Here is a 19,437-nt window from a genome sequence, read left to right as displayed (position 1 = left end):
GACAATATTTTGTTTAGCAGTCCATTTCAGGTTGCCATTATCAAACTTTATTATGTTTTCAACCCCAGGACCAGAAACCACATTGCTCTTTGTGGGCCCACTGTGGGGCTCTCTCTGTGGAGCATCCCATCTGATATACACTTACTTTTACCATCGCTTCTATTGTAATGCAAGTCTTGTGTCCTGGTTGCTCAAAGTATCATCAACTAGCAACTAAACTGACCCTGTTAGCAAGTGCCAGGGTAACTAAATTCTGTCAAGCAAAAACAAGCATTATTATAGAAGCCTTACAGAAGAAAAACGATTTCATAGAAAAGAGTGGTTTAATGAGGGTAATGTCAGGAGCTGGGATTAACTAGTGGGAAGAAAGTACTTGTTCAGACAGGTCTGGTGTCTATCTTGTCCCAGATTTTCAGGTAGAGGAAGAATTTCAAATTGTAAGGCTATTGAGCATGTTCTTTGCACCATGCACTGAGTTTGTCCTTTCCCCTGCATTAGCTCTTTTGACTCTCCCTCAAACAATTGAAAAAACAAGCCAGAGAGGTTCATTAACTTTTCCATAGAGTATTTAAACCCATTTGTACTTGCAACTTAAGTCCAATCATGTTAATTATCTGTTCATGATACTCCAATCATTTCTAATCATACTTAGAAAAGTAAAATTCAAAGTCCCTACTGTATTCTACAGAGACTTACATTGCCTGATCTATATCTCTGTCTCTGTTTTCTACGATTATGTCCTTCCTGTCTTTAGCCACATGGCCAGCTTGCTATTCTTTGAGCATACAAACTTGCTCACACACAGCATCTTTGCATTTTCTGGTCCCACTGGCTGGAAAGCTCTTCCCCAAGATAATCTACATAGCTTACTCCCTTCTCCACTTAAATGTCTCCTCCTCAGACAGGTCTTCTCTGCTGCACTATATACAAGAACATACACTATGCCAAATCATACTCAATTCTTTTTGCCTTTCTTTACTTTTCTTTGAGGCCTTTTCACTGTTATATAATATTATATAATCTTTTTATTTTATTTTCTAGTAGAACGTAAGTAAGCTCTGGCGATGGAGGCATTTTGTATCATTAGTGCCTAGGACAACATCTGGCATTAGTAAGTACTCAATAAATGTTGACTATAAGAATAAATTATATGACTGGTTTTCTCTCTGCAGTCTTATGCACTGCTTTGGTGCCATAGTAATATTGTTTTACCTGTTGCTAATATTTACTGGATGCTTGTTACATTTGAGGCATGAATTAAGTGTTTTACGAACTTTATTATATTTAATTTTCACCAATGTACTACACCATTTTCTATAAGAGACTTGAGCATTTGCAGATTTTGATACCCACAGGGGTCCTGAAACCAATACCCTGGGGATATCCAGAGATGACTGTACTCAATAAAGGCATATGAGTGAGAAAGTATTATTATTATCCCAATTGTTTATATAACATGTGATTGTCATAAAAACTAAACAAGAGATCACAAAATGAATAAGTGAAGTAGCTGGGATTTGAAACCAGGTACAAGTGACTCTGGTTGCATCCCCCAAACCACTGTTAACAGTTGTGACTGTATTATTTAATGGTAATTTTACTATACCAATCCCTATTAGGAATCAGTGATCTAGCCCCTACTCCTCATACAGATAAGAAACATGGAGGCCTATATTTAAGAATAGGAAACAGAGCAAGATCTAGAGCCTTTATTTCAGTATCTTTTCCTGCACATGCCATATCGGCCTGTGACTAATAAAGAATTTCTTGAAGAACGTTAACTACTAATAAAGAAAAAAATATTTAGGTACTTCCTGACAACACTAATCAAAATAACGCATTCAGTGGCAAATTCAAAAGGAAAGTATGGAAATTCACATTTGGAAGTGTGAACAATATTTGGATGAAATAAAAATCCTTTAAATATAAACTGGAAATTAACTCACAATATTTGTGAGATTTTAGCACATTCCTGGTTGACAAAGACAGACTATTCTCAATCAAAAATAGGCTTCTGTCCAGTTCATAGCCATTTTTAATATATTCAAATAACATGACCTGAATAAATGAGAAATTCACTCCACTGCTTATCTCTTCATAAACAACGTACACACTTGAAGATGACTATTCTCAGATGTTAGAGCAAATTTCAATATAGTTGACTCACAGAGGATGAAAATAGCATTAACATTCTGGTATACCAAAGGATAATAATCATCAAAAATCATAATGATTGAGCACATAAAAATAAAATATAGACCAGGCGCAGTGTCTCCTGCCTGTAATCCTAGCAGTCTGGGAAGCTGAGGAGAGAGGATCGCTTGAGATCACGAGTTCCAGACCAGCCTGGACAACAGAGCAAGACCAGGTCTCTACAAAAGGTTAAAAAAAAAAAAAATCGCAGGACATGGTGTCATGTGCCTGTAGTCTCAGCTACTTGGGAGGCTGAGACAGGAGGATCGCTGGAGCCAGGAGGTTGAGGCTGCAATAACCTATGACTGTGCCACAGCACTCCAGTCAGGGTGACAGAGTAAGACTCTGCCTCTAAAATTTTCTTTTAAAGAATATGGATGGATGAATAGATACCTAGATCAAGTTAGGTATTTATACGTTTTTATGTCAAGTTTATTGTTTTAAATATAAGGGTATGCTCATCCAGGGGTTCTCAACTAATTACTTCCCATCATGGCAAAAGTCGAACTTAATCTCTGTTCTCTCCTTAAAGTACATAAAAATGACACTTAAAAAGATAAAAGAAGCACAAATACATAAGGAAAAAGAGAACAAAAGAGGAGACATTAGGAAAGTAAATAGAAATTAGAAGCATAGGAAATAGACATGTACTAGCTGGTTGATGGAAAAGAAAGCAGCTAAGCCTGCAGAAGGGACACAGAGGAGGAAAGGATGTCCAGAAGAAAGCTGGTATTGTAGCAGAATCCCAGGCATGCTCAGATTAGATGCAGCTCCTACAGCTGAAGGAGGGAGTCAGATGGGGCAGTAACCAGGAAGAAAGATGAAAGGCTGAAATAAAAAGCCTTTAGACTTCCAGATGATCTGTCTAGAATTATGAGTCTAGTGACCATCCTTCCTCTACTCCAGCAGATGCCTGGATATTTGCCATAGGCCAAATTGACCTAGGTGGGCTCTGGAGTTAGAGCCATCAGACACAAGCAAAGGCAGGAGTGACAATGTGAGTCATCCTTCTGAAAGAGGTGGACTAAATGGACATCTACAAACTCATTTCCAGCTCCTTACTTCTGCTCAGTGTCTCCATTAACACATCTCAATAAACCCATTTTCAGGCCTCATCATTTCACAATTTCCCTTTAGATGGGCGATATCTTTTCTTGAAAACTGACCAATCCAAGAGAAGAAACCCACAGATACTATCATTTTTAAATCCCCCAATGAAATGTTCTACTCCTCAGAAGGTTATCCTACAGTGAGAACTGCCACTGGACAAGGCTCACTCCCCCTCAAAGACTTCGAGCATCATTTTAGTGTCTCCTTCTAAAACAAGGATAGACAGTTATCACCACCAGACAGGCAAGGGAAAGACAGATTCCAACTCAAAGACAGAGAGCAAAATAAACAGAAAAAGAAATATGCTTGAAAACATAAGGCTGAGAGAAGAAAATTTCAAAGTAACTGTTTTTAATATCTTTAGAGAAGAAAAAATATATATTAATCCGTGAAAAAAAAAAAGAATCAAACATTATACAGGGGATTCGGAGAATCAAAAAGAACTCTCGTAAATTTTAAAAAATACAGAAAAAAAAATCCAATAGACCAAAAGAAGTTAGGGGTTATCCACCCAAAAAATATAACAAAGATATGCTCTTTCCTGCACACTCTTCTCCTGTCTTGCAAGGGCTGGAAACTTGGGCCTACTTTAAAAAGTCTTTGCCAGCCAAACTCTGGATTAGATTCAAAAGCAAGAGACATTTGCCCATGATCTGGCAGGCCGTTGAGACCTGTATTATTATAAGCGCTAGTAGGTTCTTGAGTTTGGATTGAGACTTCACAGTGGATCTCCCATCTCAAATCTGGAAAGAACTGCAGCTCCTCAGGCTCCTAGATTCCCTGAAATTTAGGGGAGGCATTCACTGGATTGTTGTCATTCCTCTAGCCCTTTTGATGATTTTTAAACACCTAATTTCTGCATTAAATCACTCTCTACTCATAGTACCTCAAGTAGTTTTTGTATCCCAAAGAAGTGTTCACATTGCAGGTAAAGAGGAAGAATTTTAATTAGAGCACGTGTGTGTGTGTGTGTGTGTGTGTGTGTGTGCCTGTATGTGTGTGTTAGTGGAAACTGGAGGCAATCTAACTGTCACCAGAGAAATTAAGTAAAACATTGTGTATGTAGTGCTACATGTATCAGCTGGAAACACACTATACCTGTATCAATACTCAGATATATTATGAAGATGCGGTATTTTGTGAAAACAAGAGACAAAATGAGATTGATAGTACACTACCTTTAAGTAAAGGAAAGCATGAAGACAGGCAAGACAATAATGCACATTTTACAAGGAACCCATATCATATACATTGTAATGTGTACGAGTAAGAAAGAAGCAGATGGGAGTTAGGACCAGTGTGGATGAAAAGGAGAGAACAATACTGCCCCTTGTACAGCCTAATAATGATGATGCAATCAATGAGGGCTAAGATTCTCCTCATCTTCAGTCTCTTTCCCTCTCACACTTCCACACCTTGCCCCCCGCCCGACACACACACATATGATTAATTGAAATTTGGCATCCACTTTGGAACTGTTGTCTACTGATGGTTGAGTCCAGGAGTGATCTGAGACAATGGCAGTGCTCATGGCAGTGAGAATGAAAAGAAAGGATTAGATAAGAATATTTTTAGATGTAAGTACACTGAAGACAGGAATTTTGTTTAACTAATCATTGTAGTTCCTGTGCCTGTAGGTGCTCAATAAATTAATGTGTAACTGAACTCAACAAAAACTGACCTACATTCTACCACAGAGTTTAGGTACCAGGTGCAAAGTTCCATACATTGAGGTAAATCATAAACATTCTCAGGTCTCTCTTTTTAGTGCTATTGCATCAGTAGTGGATAGCGAGCAGTGAAAAGCCAGCTTTTCAGGTGCTTTAGTTTGCACAATGATAGTGTCAAGTACAGGGACATCAAGTTGGCCATCAGCTTGCTTCCTGACCTCAGACTTCTACATGGCTACCCAGAGAAGTGGGTGGGGTGAGGTGGGCAGAGTCAGAACTCTGAGCAATATTTCACATCTAGAGCAGCCACATCTGCAATGGGAGGACTCAATGTTCAATCAAAAAACAGAGTTATTTTTCATGCACTTTAAAGAATCCTAATATTAGAGTGACCCAGAGCTTTAGGTAATTACAGAATTCCTCTGATTATTTAGGAAAATTGAGTCACTGCACAGAAGATATCTCTGTAAAACTAGGGTTGAATAAAATAAGTTGCCAATTATAACAATGGTTAAGAAATATAGTGTATACATATTTACATTTATACTTGTATACTCTCACATGCACACACACACACACACACATAATTAATGGACTTGACTCAGAGAACATTTGCTCTAACAAACAGCTTTATTGCTTAATTTGTAATTAGGTCCTGTTTGCCGTGTGTGGCATTAATATAAATTGACTGAGAGAAGCACCAGGTGCATTCAATTAAAAGAGCTTTAAAGAGAGGTATCATGTTTTACACTTAGTTGCATTTTCAAAACATATTTAACAGGTTTATTCCAATGTCAGGGTTGCAATAAATAGAAGTCAAGCTGACTTAAAACAGACAAGTCTGTGGGTTAATCTTCCTGTCTCCTGATTTCCATCACCTACTTTGAAGCTATTCAATCATCCATTTGGAGACCCTGCCAAAGCCTGTGGCAGAAGCCTGCAGTTGCTCTTGTCCATGCAGTAGAAGAGCTATGTTTTTCTTCAGTTTGGAATTTTATTAGTCTGAGTCAAGCAAAACATTAGAACTAACAAGGCACAGAGCCAATTATCTCCACTGTTATTTCTGTAAAATGGCTGGATGGACTAAGGTGCAGTGTGAGTCAGAGAAACTTAAACAGAGGCATTAAATAAACTCTGGGCCTAGCTGTGAATGTCTTGCCTTTTGTCACTATTCACTTGCTGGCTCTTGGTATGCATGAGGAATCCCTAGGAAGTGCCTTGAGGAGCAGGAATCAGAGATATGGTAGAGTATTATGCAGTGCAATTATTTTTAGACTTTTCCAAAGCTATGAAAAGTTCATGAATTAGCTTAAAGCTGCAAACGCAGGCACAGAGGGAAGGTAAAATACACTTAGCTTAGGTACTGGAGATCTGTGGGTAATGAGTAAATACTGATCCAATTAGTTGTTATTAATACTTTCCTCAAAAAATATTCCCTTAAATTCAATATACACAACTTAGTCTTAATATTTTTTAGAGGACACAGACGAATACATACTTTTTCACCTTTTGCAAGAGCTTCAAATTTGCATGATTCCTTGGACAAACTTTTACTTAAGATTGCTAGGAAGGAGCAGTCTCATTAAATTACTTTCTCTCAAATTACCACTTAATTATGCACTGAGAGCACTATAATTTAGCATACTGTAGACTGAATGTTTATGTCCTCTTAAATCCATATATTGAAATCTAATCCCCAATATGATGACATTTGGAGATAGGACTGTTGGGGAGATGTTATTTGGAGGTAGGGCCTTTGGGAGGTAAATGGGATTACCGCCCTTATAAAAAGGTCCCCAGTGGGCTCCTTTGTCGTGTGAAAATGTGCAGACATGGTGGGAAGACAGAAATCCATGAATCAGGGAGTGAGCTCTCACCAGACACCAAAATCTGCTAGTGCCTCAATCTTGGACTTCCCAGCCTTTAGAACTGTGAGGAATAAATTTTTGTTGTTTGTAAGACTCCCAGATTATGGTATTTTGTTATAATAGCATAATAATATTTTGTTATAATACCAGCTACCCAGATGACTGACATACTGTCACTGTAGCCCTCAAAAACCACTGATGATAGGTATATACACTACATCTTCAAAGCATACAATACAGGAAGTCTGTCAAGAAGTTAGCAGATTATTGATTGATAAAATGCACAAATTCATTGTCTATTCAAATCTTACACATTACTTAAGAAAAAACTCAATTGCTGCCACATCTAAAGTCTCCCTGATTATTTTTGTGTAAATATGTGCATGTTTTTGTGTTTCCTAGAATCTGTTTTGTTTTCCCTAATTATTTTATGCAAAGAATCTTTCTCCTCAACTTGCAAACTGACAAGGAAAGGGGTATGCATGACATTTGATAACTACCTCATGCCTAATTAAGATGTTATAAATTCATGCTTTGCAACATTCTCTTTCTGATCTAACACAGAGCATATAGCCGATGAAATATAAAAGATACAATTAGATGACTTAGAAGTAGGAATGTATTGATAAGGTAGAATGGAATAAAATACAAAATGTTAAGAGAAACTAATACTGTGGGTACACTGGTATTTGAGCTTGGAATTAAGCAGAGATGATAAAATATTCTGGATTCTGTAGGATAGAAAGAACGTCCCTCACATGCAGAGGAGAACTAGAGTTAGCCTCATGGCTGGTCTCATGCTGGGCCAGTGTGGAACTTTCTGACACTGAAGAGGAGGCTGAAAAATGCCCTAATATACTAATTTTGGGTGGTACAACATTTACAATGTTACCTTTTATAGGGGCACAAAGAAGCAGACAATCTTGCAGCCAGGGAACCTTGAGCCAAGCTACCACCTGGCAGCAGAAAATGAAATGACAGATTAAATTAAAAGGAGAGAAAAATATCAATAGTAATTTTAAAATAAGTATGTCTAAAAAATCTGAAAGGATAAAAAATGAATAAATCCAGAAAGGAAACAAGAAATTACAAATTAAAAATATATAAATGAAATAATAAGAGGCAGATATAAAAAATAGCAATTCTTAAAGCGAAAAGTATTGTTATTGACATAATAAATGGGACAACCTTTAAGTCAGACACAAAGAATAAACAGAAAAGGAATTGTTGCACTGATGACAGACTTCTCGGCAGCGACAGCAGATGTTAGAAGACAGTGGAATAACTCCTTCACATGTTTGAAACAATACATTTTGAATATAAATTATATATTCAGCTAATACATTATTTAAGAGTGAATTTGCAATAAATACATTTTTAGCTACATAGAGCTAAGAGCATTCCTTTACTACTTGATAATTTCTTTTTTATTTTCTTTCCTTTTTTTGAGACAGAGTCTCACTCTGTTACCCAGGCTGGAGTGCAGTGGCGCAATCTCGGTTCACTGCAAACTCTGCCTCCTGGGTTCAAGCCATTCTCCCGCCTCAGTCTCCTGATTACAGGCAAATGTTACCATGCCTGGCTAATTTTTGTGTTGTTAGTAGAGACAGGGTTTCACCATGTTGGCCAGGCTGGTCTCAAAGCCCTGACCTCAGGTCATCCGCCCACCTCAGCCTCCCAAAGTGCTAGAATTACGAGCGTGAGCTCTCACGCCAGGCCGTCCATAATTTAACTAAAACATTTACTAAGTGATAAATTTCCTTCTCCAAAAGTAAAGGAAGGATATGTAAGAAATAATAATAAATTAATGATAAAATTGTGAATAAATTTAAAAAACTAATTATAAAAAATAACTTGGTAATATAAAAGAGAAAAAATAAAATTTTAGACAAAAGGTGTAGTGTTGGTATTATTTTTAAAAAGCTAAAGTCTTTAGAGTTAGCTAGAAAAATTTATAGTTATGTATGTTAAAGAATAGAATTGCTAAAGAAAGCAAGCTATACCCTTCAAACTAGTAAAGGAAAAGCCCAAATAATAACAATGCAACAATGGTAATGATGATGAAAGGAATTTGATCAATACACAAGAAAACAGGAAAGCAGGGAGAAAAATATCCCACAAGGGTACGGTGAACCGAAAACAAAAAATTAGATGGTAGACATTGAATTTATCACAAAATTTTTTTCAAGATTAAATTATCCTAAGAGACTAGTCTGAAAGTAATCTTTCTAGACTGAAAGTAATCTTTCTATGTATTGTTTTCAGAAATGTAATTTAAAAAAATGAGATTAGAAAGTTAAAATTAAGGATCCATAATGCTCAAATACTAATCGAAAAAGCTGCTAGAGCATACTAATACCAGACAAAGCAGAATTTAAGGCAAAAACATTTGCTGAGACAATTATTTCATTCTAATAAAATGAAGAATCTAAAGGAAGTAGAATACAATAATAAGAACCATGTATTTACTTAGCAATACAGCCTTGTAATGCATAAAACAAAAACAAACCTGATTTAAAGGAAATTGAAAAGTACACATATATTATGGATTTTGCTAAAATCTTAACATTTGTATCATAAATAGATAAAACATATTAAAAATCAGCAGACATACAGAAATAGCTAACAAAATAATTAGCTTTTTGATTTTTATTGATATATAAATTTGAAAATAATATGAGTGAATTACAAAATAGATCATGTAGATTACCACTAATGTTTAAAAAAATAAAGAATTGACGTAACACAGACCACTTAGTATGACCATTGGTTAAAATATGCTATACTCGTGTCTTTCCCATAGCACTTAAGTTTTATCAGGCACATAAGCACTTACATATTAATGTGTAACCTGAAGTGGTGTTCTAAAGAATGCATTATATTCTAGATTTCATTCAATTTGTGCTGTTTTGTATGCACACAGCCAAAAATTTTTTGTCAATTTATAGCAGTCCCACAAGGCAAACTGATGAAAAAATGAGAAAACCAAACAAAGCCAAATTCGTCTTCCACAATATTAAAGAGCTATATGCTTTGATCTTTTCAGTTTTTTTCAGTTTTATTGAAAATGTGGGAGGCAACTAAAATTAGTAAAGATAAAATAACTAAATTTACTATTTCAAAATTATAATTGATCAAAGCATTCTTCATTATTAATATCAAATTGTTCAATTTAATATTTAAGCACTTTTAAATTTATCTGTTCAATAAAAACTTTTATCGATTTTGTTGTTACTAAAAGGGAAAAAAGCATGGTCAGCTGTGATGAAACCAGGTAGTGGCTGGTAAAATATCTCAGAATATATGTCACTTTATGAACTTAAAAAAATTATCTTACAAGGTTAGAGATTACAGTTATAAGTAGCCTAGGAGAAAAAGAAAAAGGCTAATCATTTTTAAATGAATTTGACTTTCTATCTATAATGTTTACATTGGAGAGAGTTCATGTCTATATTAATGTTGTCTGATGTACGGTTAACATCATTTTGCCTTTATAAAGTCTACTCCTATCACAGATCATCAGTTTCATTATTGTTCTACTTGGTATTTTTTATTCTAAGACACAGAGGCTCATTCACACATCTTAAGACAAAAAGTTTTTAATGTAAAGATGTATGTATACTGAACTCAAATCGTAACTGAAAAAAATTTGGGAACTAAAGCTGCTCTAGGGATTGACAGTTTTCTCCTCTTTTTTGTGATCCTTATAGTATTTTACTGTTCTTGACAGTTCTACTTTTTTTGTATCTGTTTCACTCTTCTCTCTTCATTCTTCCCTCAACCAACTTTGCTGGTTGGCTGTATTTCCTCAATGATTAAGCTTATAATGAATAAGTGGGTAGGGCAAAAAAAAAAAAAAAAAAAGGAACAAAGGCAATGTTGCAGAGGGTTTTAAGAATTAATCGGGAAAGCAGATGTAAAATGCTTATATAAGTTTGCATGCTGCATAAGTGTTAGTCAAAGATTATCAGCTCCATTGTAATTTTACTCATTAAGGTCAGACTTTGAGGAACAGGAACAAAGCATGGGTTAATGTCTGATTTTTGAAGAGCAAAGATTATAAAACTCTATCTGAAATGTTTTATTTCAGTATTTCAGTTTTACAAGTATCAAACATACTATATTTTTTCTAAGAAAGAAGTTTTTTCACCATGAAGAGTGACCAAAGAGAGAAGTGGTTACAATATTTGTTCAAAATGTCACTGTCTGCGTTACATAGAAAATTTCATTAAGGCAAAAGTGTGTTCATCATTGGTTCGTTTGAAAAATGAACGAACTCTAAAAAAGAGACGCATCGGTTGTTACAAGATTTCACTAAGCTCAATGCTGATTTAGCACAGTTATTTTAAATTTCTACTTCTCTGATTTTCTTTTACTTGGTCTCTAGTCTATTACATACGAGTTTTTGAATTTATATAAAAGTATTAAACTTCCTATTCATTTCAACAAATAATATACATGTTCCCAAGTGTAGAACAATCCTAAACTATTGTGAAGGCTACAAACAGCCTTTGTCTCATAATGTTTGACAAGAGAAAGACATTTACTTTCAATAAACTTTCGGTGAAGACAGAAAGGTAACTACCAACTCAATGCCTATATCCTTAAGCCAAAGGTACTTTAAAATTTAAAAGCATTTCCAATAATAAAATAGAAAAAAATTAATAGAAACTATTATCTCCAAAACATCATTTTCATTAATTCAAAATTAGACACTTTAATTAACATCCCCACCTTTTCATTATCATGCACAGTTAATAATTTCTTTAAATAAAACTGGTATAAATTACTTATTTCTGAAGTTTAATACTTTGGTAATAATTTTGAAAGCTAGAAAACTATTGGAAGGGTAAGAGACAACTGAGACAACTGAGTTTTTGAGGTTATATCCTCAAATACTTGAGCATGGTTTTCTAAAAGCTTTGATCATTTTAAGCATTTACATGACAACTTCATGAAATGGCAAGCAATAAAAAATTGAAATTGCAAAACTGAGTTTCGTATTTGCTTGCAAACATGACTTTGTTAATTTTGGGTCTTTCAAAACTGTGCTTTTAATGTAACAACAACACAACTCCTCCAAAAAGTAAGAAAAAATTATATGCTTATAATAAAATTAGAGGAACAAGCTAAATTCTGCACCAGAAACAATTTATAGAAAACAACAACAGCAAAAATAGTAACAACAAAAATAAGTATTACATAATAAAAAACAATAAAGTACTTTAACAAAATAGAGCAAGTACTGGCCTTTTTTTTTTTTTTTTTTTTTTGAGACAGAGTCTCGCTCTGTAGCCAGACACCAGGCTGGAGTGCAGTGGCACAAGCTCAGTTCACTGCAGCCTCCGCCTCCCACGTTCAAGCAATGTTCCTGCCTCAGCCTCACAAGTAGCTGGGACTACAGGCGCGCAACACCATGCCCAGCTAATTTTTTTTTTTTTGAGTCGGAGTTTCGCTCTTGTTACCCAGGCTGGAGTGCAATGGCGCGATCTCGGCTCACCGCAACCTCCGCCTCCTGGGTTCAGGCAATTCTGCTTCAGCCTCCCGAGTAGCTGGGATTACAGGCACGCGTCACCATGCCCAGCTAATTTTTTGTATGTTTAGTAGAGACGGGGTATCACCATGTTGACCAGGATGGTCTCGATCTCTTGACCTCGTGATCTCCCTGCCTCGACCTCCTAAAGTGCTGGGATTACAGTCATGAGCCACCGCGACCGGTCTGGTATGGCTATTTTTAAAGCTAATAGCCATTGAGCACCTGATATTTCCAAGTATCACATTTAATGCCCACTGTCCTGTTTACTTCAAATAGCCTTTCTCTCCGGAGAATAGGTCCTAGAATTAGCCACATGTTAAATATAAGAAGCGTGGTTTGATACAAGCTCATAAATTACCTATGCTATATATATTTTGTACAGTCTCTTCATTCAAACTGCAAGCATTTTCCAAGTCACTAAATTTTACTTTACAAACCTTACAAAGTATGGCCATCTAATCAGGTAATTATTATGTAAATAGATGTGATCTGTATCTAATCCCCAATTATTGAATACTCACCAGCATTGATAACTATTATTTGTTTAAACTTTGCTAGTTATATAAATAACTCATACATTTTCATATAGGAGGGCTTGAATAAACATCATCATGCAAAATTAGCAAAATATTCATATTATTTAAACATACTTTATTTAAATTTTTTCCCAAAGAATAAGTTTCAAAATCTTTAAGCCCTCAAATGAGAATAATGAAATAGAATTATTCATTACCAGCCACTTTATTAATCTTGGAGTGTCAATTTTCCTTCCATGGCCAATAAAGCAGAAGTTTTGCAAACAATTCAATCTCTCCAATGGCCCCCCTCCTGCACACTAGCCCATCACCTTCACGGTTGGCCAAGGTAGGCCCAATTACACACATATACCACCCAGAAAATCTGCACTGTCACGTCTCCCTCCTCAAAGTCTATTATCAAAGGCAGGTACAGATTTTGCTCACTTCAAATTGATGATTATAGTATGTACCCACAAAAATTAAAACTAAAAATGAAAAATATTAAAAAATTGATGATGATATAGATCCTTGGGAATATCTCTTAAATTACTCTTTGCTCCTGGAACATCCTCACTGATACTGAATTTATTCCCACTCTGAGGAGTTGTGTGGATTGCAGAAATCCCTGAGGCTTTAGAGGCTAGGCTAAGTGGACACGGATGAAACATGGAGGTGACAAGATATAGATGTACCAGACCTCCTGTGACTTTTTTTTTTTTTTTTTTTTTTGAGTCTTGCTCTGTCTCCAGGCTGGAGCGCAGTGGCACAATCTTGACTCACTGCAACCTCCGCCTCCCAGGTTCCTGTGATTCTCCTGCCTTGGCCTCCCAAGTAACTGGGACTACAGGCACAGACCACCACGCCCAGCTAATTTATGTATTTTAGTAGAGATGGGGTTTCAGCATGTTGGCCAGGATGGTCTTGATCTCTTGACCTTGTGATCTCCCTGCCTTGAAGTGCTGGGATTACAGGCGTGAGCCACTGACACCCGGCCTCCTGTGACTTTTTAAAAAAGAACAGTAGGGGATTTTCTACCCACGTGGGAGGAGAGGACTTACTTTCTGTACAATTATGTCTGCCAGAACATTTTAAAAAGAAAAGCCTTGATCTCAAATATCAACCATATATAAACATTTCTATTACATAAGCCCAGAGGCAGTTAATATTTTTAATGAAGACAAAAGCACACAGAATACAATTATATTTGTCTTAAATCATAGTTTACACCAAACTAATTGAATTTAAAAGTAACTAAACAAGAAAACATCAATTAGATGTCTATTCTCCCTCATATAATTAGGTTGTTTTATTGCCCATGTTTCATAACTGTTGCAAAGCAGCTTTTAAAACCTATCATTAGTTTTCCAGAAAAAGAAATGAGAAGTGTTATATGTTTTGGACTCTAAGGTGTTGTTTTGATAGGTATGCTGCTGTTGAAATTAGATCCTCTTGATAAACAGGTGTTCTCGGTACACATGATTTTTAAAACATCCTGACCTGTTAGAAACAGTTATACTGACAGTTACAGCTACTAAGGTTAATCATTGCAGTTGCTCATGAGTACTTTGTTTATATACTAGCCAAAGCAAGTTATCATCAATGAATCCTCTCTACTCTCCTCACTTTGAGCAAGAGAAACAATAGCTTTAAAAGTAAGTTGGTTTCAAAGGTAAAAGAAGCCAAGATCACGCCACTTAATTGCATCTTTGAGAATCTAAGTATAGAAGAAATGAGGTATCTGTAAAAGTGGTCTCCATGAAACTCTATTTAAACGTGTGCTTCTTTTGTTCAAACTTCCTCCTACTTTCCCTTTTCTAGAATAAGTACCATCGGGTGATAAATTAGAGAATACTGTTTTACAAGATCAAATTTCCAAGTAACAAAAACTTTTATGGCAGTTTCATACAGAAGATGTGCTGGATATATAATTCCGTATATAATATGTAATTCAGCTAGTGGGGACACTTCTTTAGTGCCCTTATGAACAACTCTCTACTCCTTTTTATGTCTTTTTCCTCATTTAGCCTAATGATAATAATAGCCAAATGCATAATAAAATTCAACTTCACACTTACTGGCACATCATCGACCTTCATAGCCATCTTCTGGACTTTCATGTCCATAATCCCATTAATATTTGTAAAAATCCTGAAAGAAATTCTGAGTATTACTTTAAATATCTTGAAATCATGTAGCAGAGGTTCACAAAGATTATATCAACTCCTAGCCTTACAAAGCTGGCAAACAAGTGAGAGATGCCAGAATTCTTTTTATTCTACCACCTACTATCCCTTCCATAGACCTGCCCTAATAACCACACTCCCATTCATTTCTCCTGGCATTCCTTTGGTGTTTACAAAAAGAACACACGATTTAGCATTTGAAGGCTAGCTTGTATTGTTCTGTAATGAGCTCTCCCCTGCCTTATTTCTTAAATGAGATTTTACACTCCTCAAAGGTAAATATCTTTTATGCCAGCCTTTCAGCATCACACTGTATTAGTGGGCAAGGGTGGAAATACAAGACCTACTTGGGCGACAACACTTCTTTGCTTAACAGAATCTATACTGCTCTTTGCAGACCTAGATCCTTCTCTACTACATCTTTTTGCCTTTGCTTCCTGCTATACTTTGTATCTCAGTTTTCCACAGGTGTTGGTTATTGCTCTAACCCTTAGATGCCCAGTTCTGCCTTCATACCCTCCTACTTTTTCATCTGCTGTAGTTCAACCATCCATCTATTGATGTTGGCTTGTTCTAATGTTGCACCTTTGCCACTTCAGCAGCTGGTTTTTCGAACTGGTCCTGCCTGCAGATTGAGCTGATGGTACAACTAAATACCTCTTCTGGACATGCTATCTAGCTAGACTTTTTCTTACTTTAGCAACCTTCATACATGATATGTGAATTGGTACATCACACTCAGCTGGAAAAAAAAATGGCCACATACAGCAATATCTCTGCTTACAGTAATTCCAACTTTCTTCCTATTATGGGGCTCCATAGTGGCTCATTATTTCCTATACTATTCTATAGCCACTAAAGGTTTCTAGTTTTCTAGCACTTTCCCTGTGAAATGGAAAGGAAGGAACTTGCCAGATTCATCTTTGTAGCAGAACGTTGATTTGTAAATGAAGTGTTGATGCATTGTTGATGTTACTTATTTAACAAAGCTGTAGTAGACATTAGCAGGGCAGTTAGGTATTCTAAGAAAATGGCTTGACAGAAGAGCTGAAAGAATTTGTTTAGAATTTTAGAATTCTCAAAGGGCTTCATGTTCATTTCACCTAGATAGGGAGAGGGTATATCCTTTTGCCTAGAGCATGTCTCAACCATCCAGAATTAAAATGGCTGTTCCGGCGGCGGTGCGGTGGCTCACGCCTGTAATCCCAGCACCTTGGGAGGCCAGATCACGAAGTCAAGAGATCGAGACAATGTTAAAACCCCGTCTCTACTGAAAAATACAAAAATTATCTGGGCGTGGTGGTGCACACCTGTAGTCCCAGCTACTCGGGAGGCTGAGGCAGGAGAATTGCTTGAACCCGAGACGCGGAGGTTGCAGTAAGCAGAGATCGCGCCACTGCACTCCAGCCTGGCACCTGGCAACACAGAAAGACACTGTCTCTCTACCTCAAAAAAAAAAAAAAAAAAAAAGTAAAATGGCTGTTCCAAGCTAGCAAACGGGAAACAAATTTGAGTTGTACTGAAACGAGTTAAGGGCTCTAATTCCTGTCTAGTCTGTTGGTTACACTGGGAAGAACATCTGTCTAGTGATAAGTATTGAAAGGAGTTTGTTATAATAGCCAAGAGTACTGGTATGATAAATTTGGCTAGGTTTCAGAGTGCTTGCTCATAGCTAGCAAGCAGGATTCAAAAATGATGTAGAAAGTTGTGTAACAACTGCAGTTGCACTGACACTTTCATATGTTTAGAAGAGACTTATATCTGAAGAAAATTCTTTTTAAAATAGATTCTCAGCGGAGATTATACATTTTTAGTCTGTAGCCCACAGGAAATTCTAGTTACCAATAGCATGTTCGATATGAACAGATCTCTGCCTAATTCTTATGCATAATGAACCCAATTTTCATCTCTTCTAGAAGGATACTGAAAACATGTGTCATAATCTCAGTGTTACAACCAGACAGCCTCATTTCTCACAATACAGAAGAATCACCAACAGGGTGTAAAGTTCCTGTCTGGCATCCAAGGAACATTTTTGTAGCAAGTAGGAAATATTTAGACGTCTATTTGTCGTGGTGGTGGTGTTCCTATATACTTTTTGTGACCCTAAAGACATAATGTTTGATATTTTTGTCACCAAGTAATGTGCATTCTAGACCTCCTAATCAGGCTGCTGACTCTATCCCTTTATCAGACTTTCACGTGCTTCTTGACCCTCCCTGCAGGCTCCAGCGCTAGTCCCGGAAGAAATCAGAAAAGGGTTGAAACCACTGACACAGCTGCTCCTAACGCAGGTGTAGTTTCCCGTGGTGAGCAGACCGGGTCCCACAGGGACACTGCATACTTGTACTGGGCTGTTACCAGTTTCATGGAAATATGTACTAATTGTGTCATTGTGTTTTCTTCTCATATCGCCCCCTTTCTAGGCGGCTCTGGCACCGTTTATTTAAACTATGCAACCGTCTGGTCCAGGTGCCGTAGAGACTGATTAGCCGCACAAGGCCACAGAACGCACAACCGCCACCCGGCCATCCCACCTATTTCCTTCAGCATTCTAGACATCATGGCGTCCGAGAATGGGTCCAACGGGCTTCGGGCGTTCTGGAGACAGCACAGGCTTCGCAGAGGAATCTTCTCGGGGTCCCGAGCGTTGCTCGCCAATAGGTAGCCTCGGCCCCTCTAGCAGGTCTCGCGACAACGCCCGCCCAGCGGCCGCCCTTGCCGCGCGTGCGCAGACTCCGGAGTCTGCTTCCGGCGTCTCCTTCCGGTGTGGCCCAGGCAGGGTCCGCAGAGCCAACCATGTCGGATTACCGCCTGCCCCAGTACAAGAGCGGGGACCTGGTGTTTGCCAAGTTAAAGGGCTATGCCCACTGGCCGGCGCGGGTAGAGCACATGACCCAGCCCAACCGTTACCAGGTGTTTTTCTTCGGAACCCACGAGACGGCCTTCCTGAGCCCCAAACGCCTGTTCCCGTACGAGGAGTCCAAGGAGAAGTTCGGCAAGCCCAACAAGAGGCGCGGCTTCCGCGAGGGGCTGTGGGAGATCGAGAACAACCCCACGGTCCAGGCCTCCGACTGCGTGTTCGCCCCGGAGAAGGGCGGTGGAGACGGGCCCCGGCCGGAGCCCGAGGCCGCAGAGAGCGACGCGGACAAGCCGAACCACGCCGAGGGCGGCGGCGACGAGCCGAGGAAGCCGGGCGGCGACGAGCCCGCCGAGGAGGAGAAGGGGCCGCTGAAGAGGAGCGCGGGGGACCCGCCGGAGGACGCCCCCAAACGGCCTAAGAAGGCCGCCGCCGACCAGGAGGAGGAGGCGGAGGCGGAGGCAGCGGCGGACGTCGACGGGGAGAGTCCGCTCCTCGTGGCGGTGGAGAACGGCAGCGCCCCCAGCGAGCCCGGCCTGACCTGCGAGCAGTCCCAGCCAGAGGAGGAGGAGCTCCAGGAGGAAGAAGCCGATGACGAGGAGCCCTCCCAGGAGTGGGATGCCGAGGCCCCGGGCGGCGGAGATCGCGACAGCCTGTAGTTACCAGCGTTTCCAGAAGAGCCCCCCCGCCCCCCCGTTCCTGCCACGGCCTGGCTCTTCCTGGGGAATCTGGCCACCGCCTGCAAACTGGGACTGCCTTTCCCCCATCCCCATCTCGTCCCGCTCCAACCCACTCTCCGTAGTCATGCCCCGTCCCTGGATGGAAGGCCACTTGGCTCTCGCCTCTGTGCCGCCACGCCTCTGTGAGCTGAGTCAGGCCCTCAGTTCCCTGGGATAAAGTGAGGCCACCATCCCCTCTTTCCTCTCCTCTCGCCCACCATCACCCTTCCTCCCACTGTTCCTCCCACCAGCACTCCCCTAACTCCCCCCCCTTTCCCCAACCATCATGGCCACCGCCTTCAAACTGGGACTGCCTTTCCCCCCTTCCCCATGCCGTCCTCCTCCAACCCACCCTCCATAGTCATTCCCGGCCCCTGGATGGAAGGCCACCTGGCTCTCGCCTCTGTGCCGCGACGCCTCTGTGATCTGAGTAAGGCCCTCAGTTCCCTGGGATAATGTGAGACCACCATCCCCCACTTCCCTCTCCTCCTGCCCCTCCACCATAACCCTCCCCCCGTCGCCCACCATCAGCCCCCTGCCCCTTTCTTGGATCCGTTTACGACTTGGGGCTCAGGCACGCTGTTTTCACCTTTAGACACCCTCTTCGCCCCTCTCCTGCTCCCCCAGGCATTGTGGACCTCTGCTTAAGAATAGGGGTAGGTGTGGAAGGTCTGGAAGATAAAAAGTGCCCCCTTCCAGAGCCTGGGAAGGGGCAGTCTTCAAGCGGTGGGAGTTAGCAGGCAGGAGAATGACATCTTATGAAGCTCCCGTTCATCCTCC

The 19,437-nt window shown here is 39.3% G+C and overlaps 1 protein-coding gene across 1 annotated transcript; it reads left to right on the top strand.

The window, feature by feature from the left end:
• Window positions 1–17,735: 17,735 nt before the first annotated feature.
• On the top strand, window positions 17,736–18,696 carry HDGFL1 (HDGF like 1). Its single transcript, XM_032247778.1, has one exon. The coding sequence runs from the start codon at window positions 17,878–17,880 to the stop codon at window positions 18,595–18,597; it is 720 nt and encodes a 239-aa protein (XP_032103669.1). The 5' UTR covers window positions 17,736–17,877; the 3' UTR covers window positions 18,598–18,696.
• The last annotated feature ends 741 nt before the right edge of the window (window positions 18,697–19,437 follow it).

The sequence above is a fragment of the Sapajus apella genome, unplaced genomic scaffold, assembly GCF_009761245.1.
Source record: "Sapajus apella isolate SASKATOON/1434 unplaced genomic scaffold, GSC_monkey_1.0 scaffold63, whole genome shotgun sequence".
Lineage (NCBI taxonomy): Eukaryota > Metazoa > Chordata > Mammalia > Primates > Cebidae > Sapajus > Sapajus apella.
The sequence above is the reverse complement of the archived record's forward strand: the minus strand, read 5'-3'. Positions and strand labels throughout refer to the sequence as shown.

Excerpts from the sequence above, each read along its gene's own strand:
- HDGFL1 (XM_032247778.1), top strand. The coding sequence starts at position 17,878 with ATGTCGGATTACCGCCTGCCCCAGTACAAGAGCGGGGACCTGGTGTTT.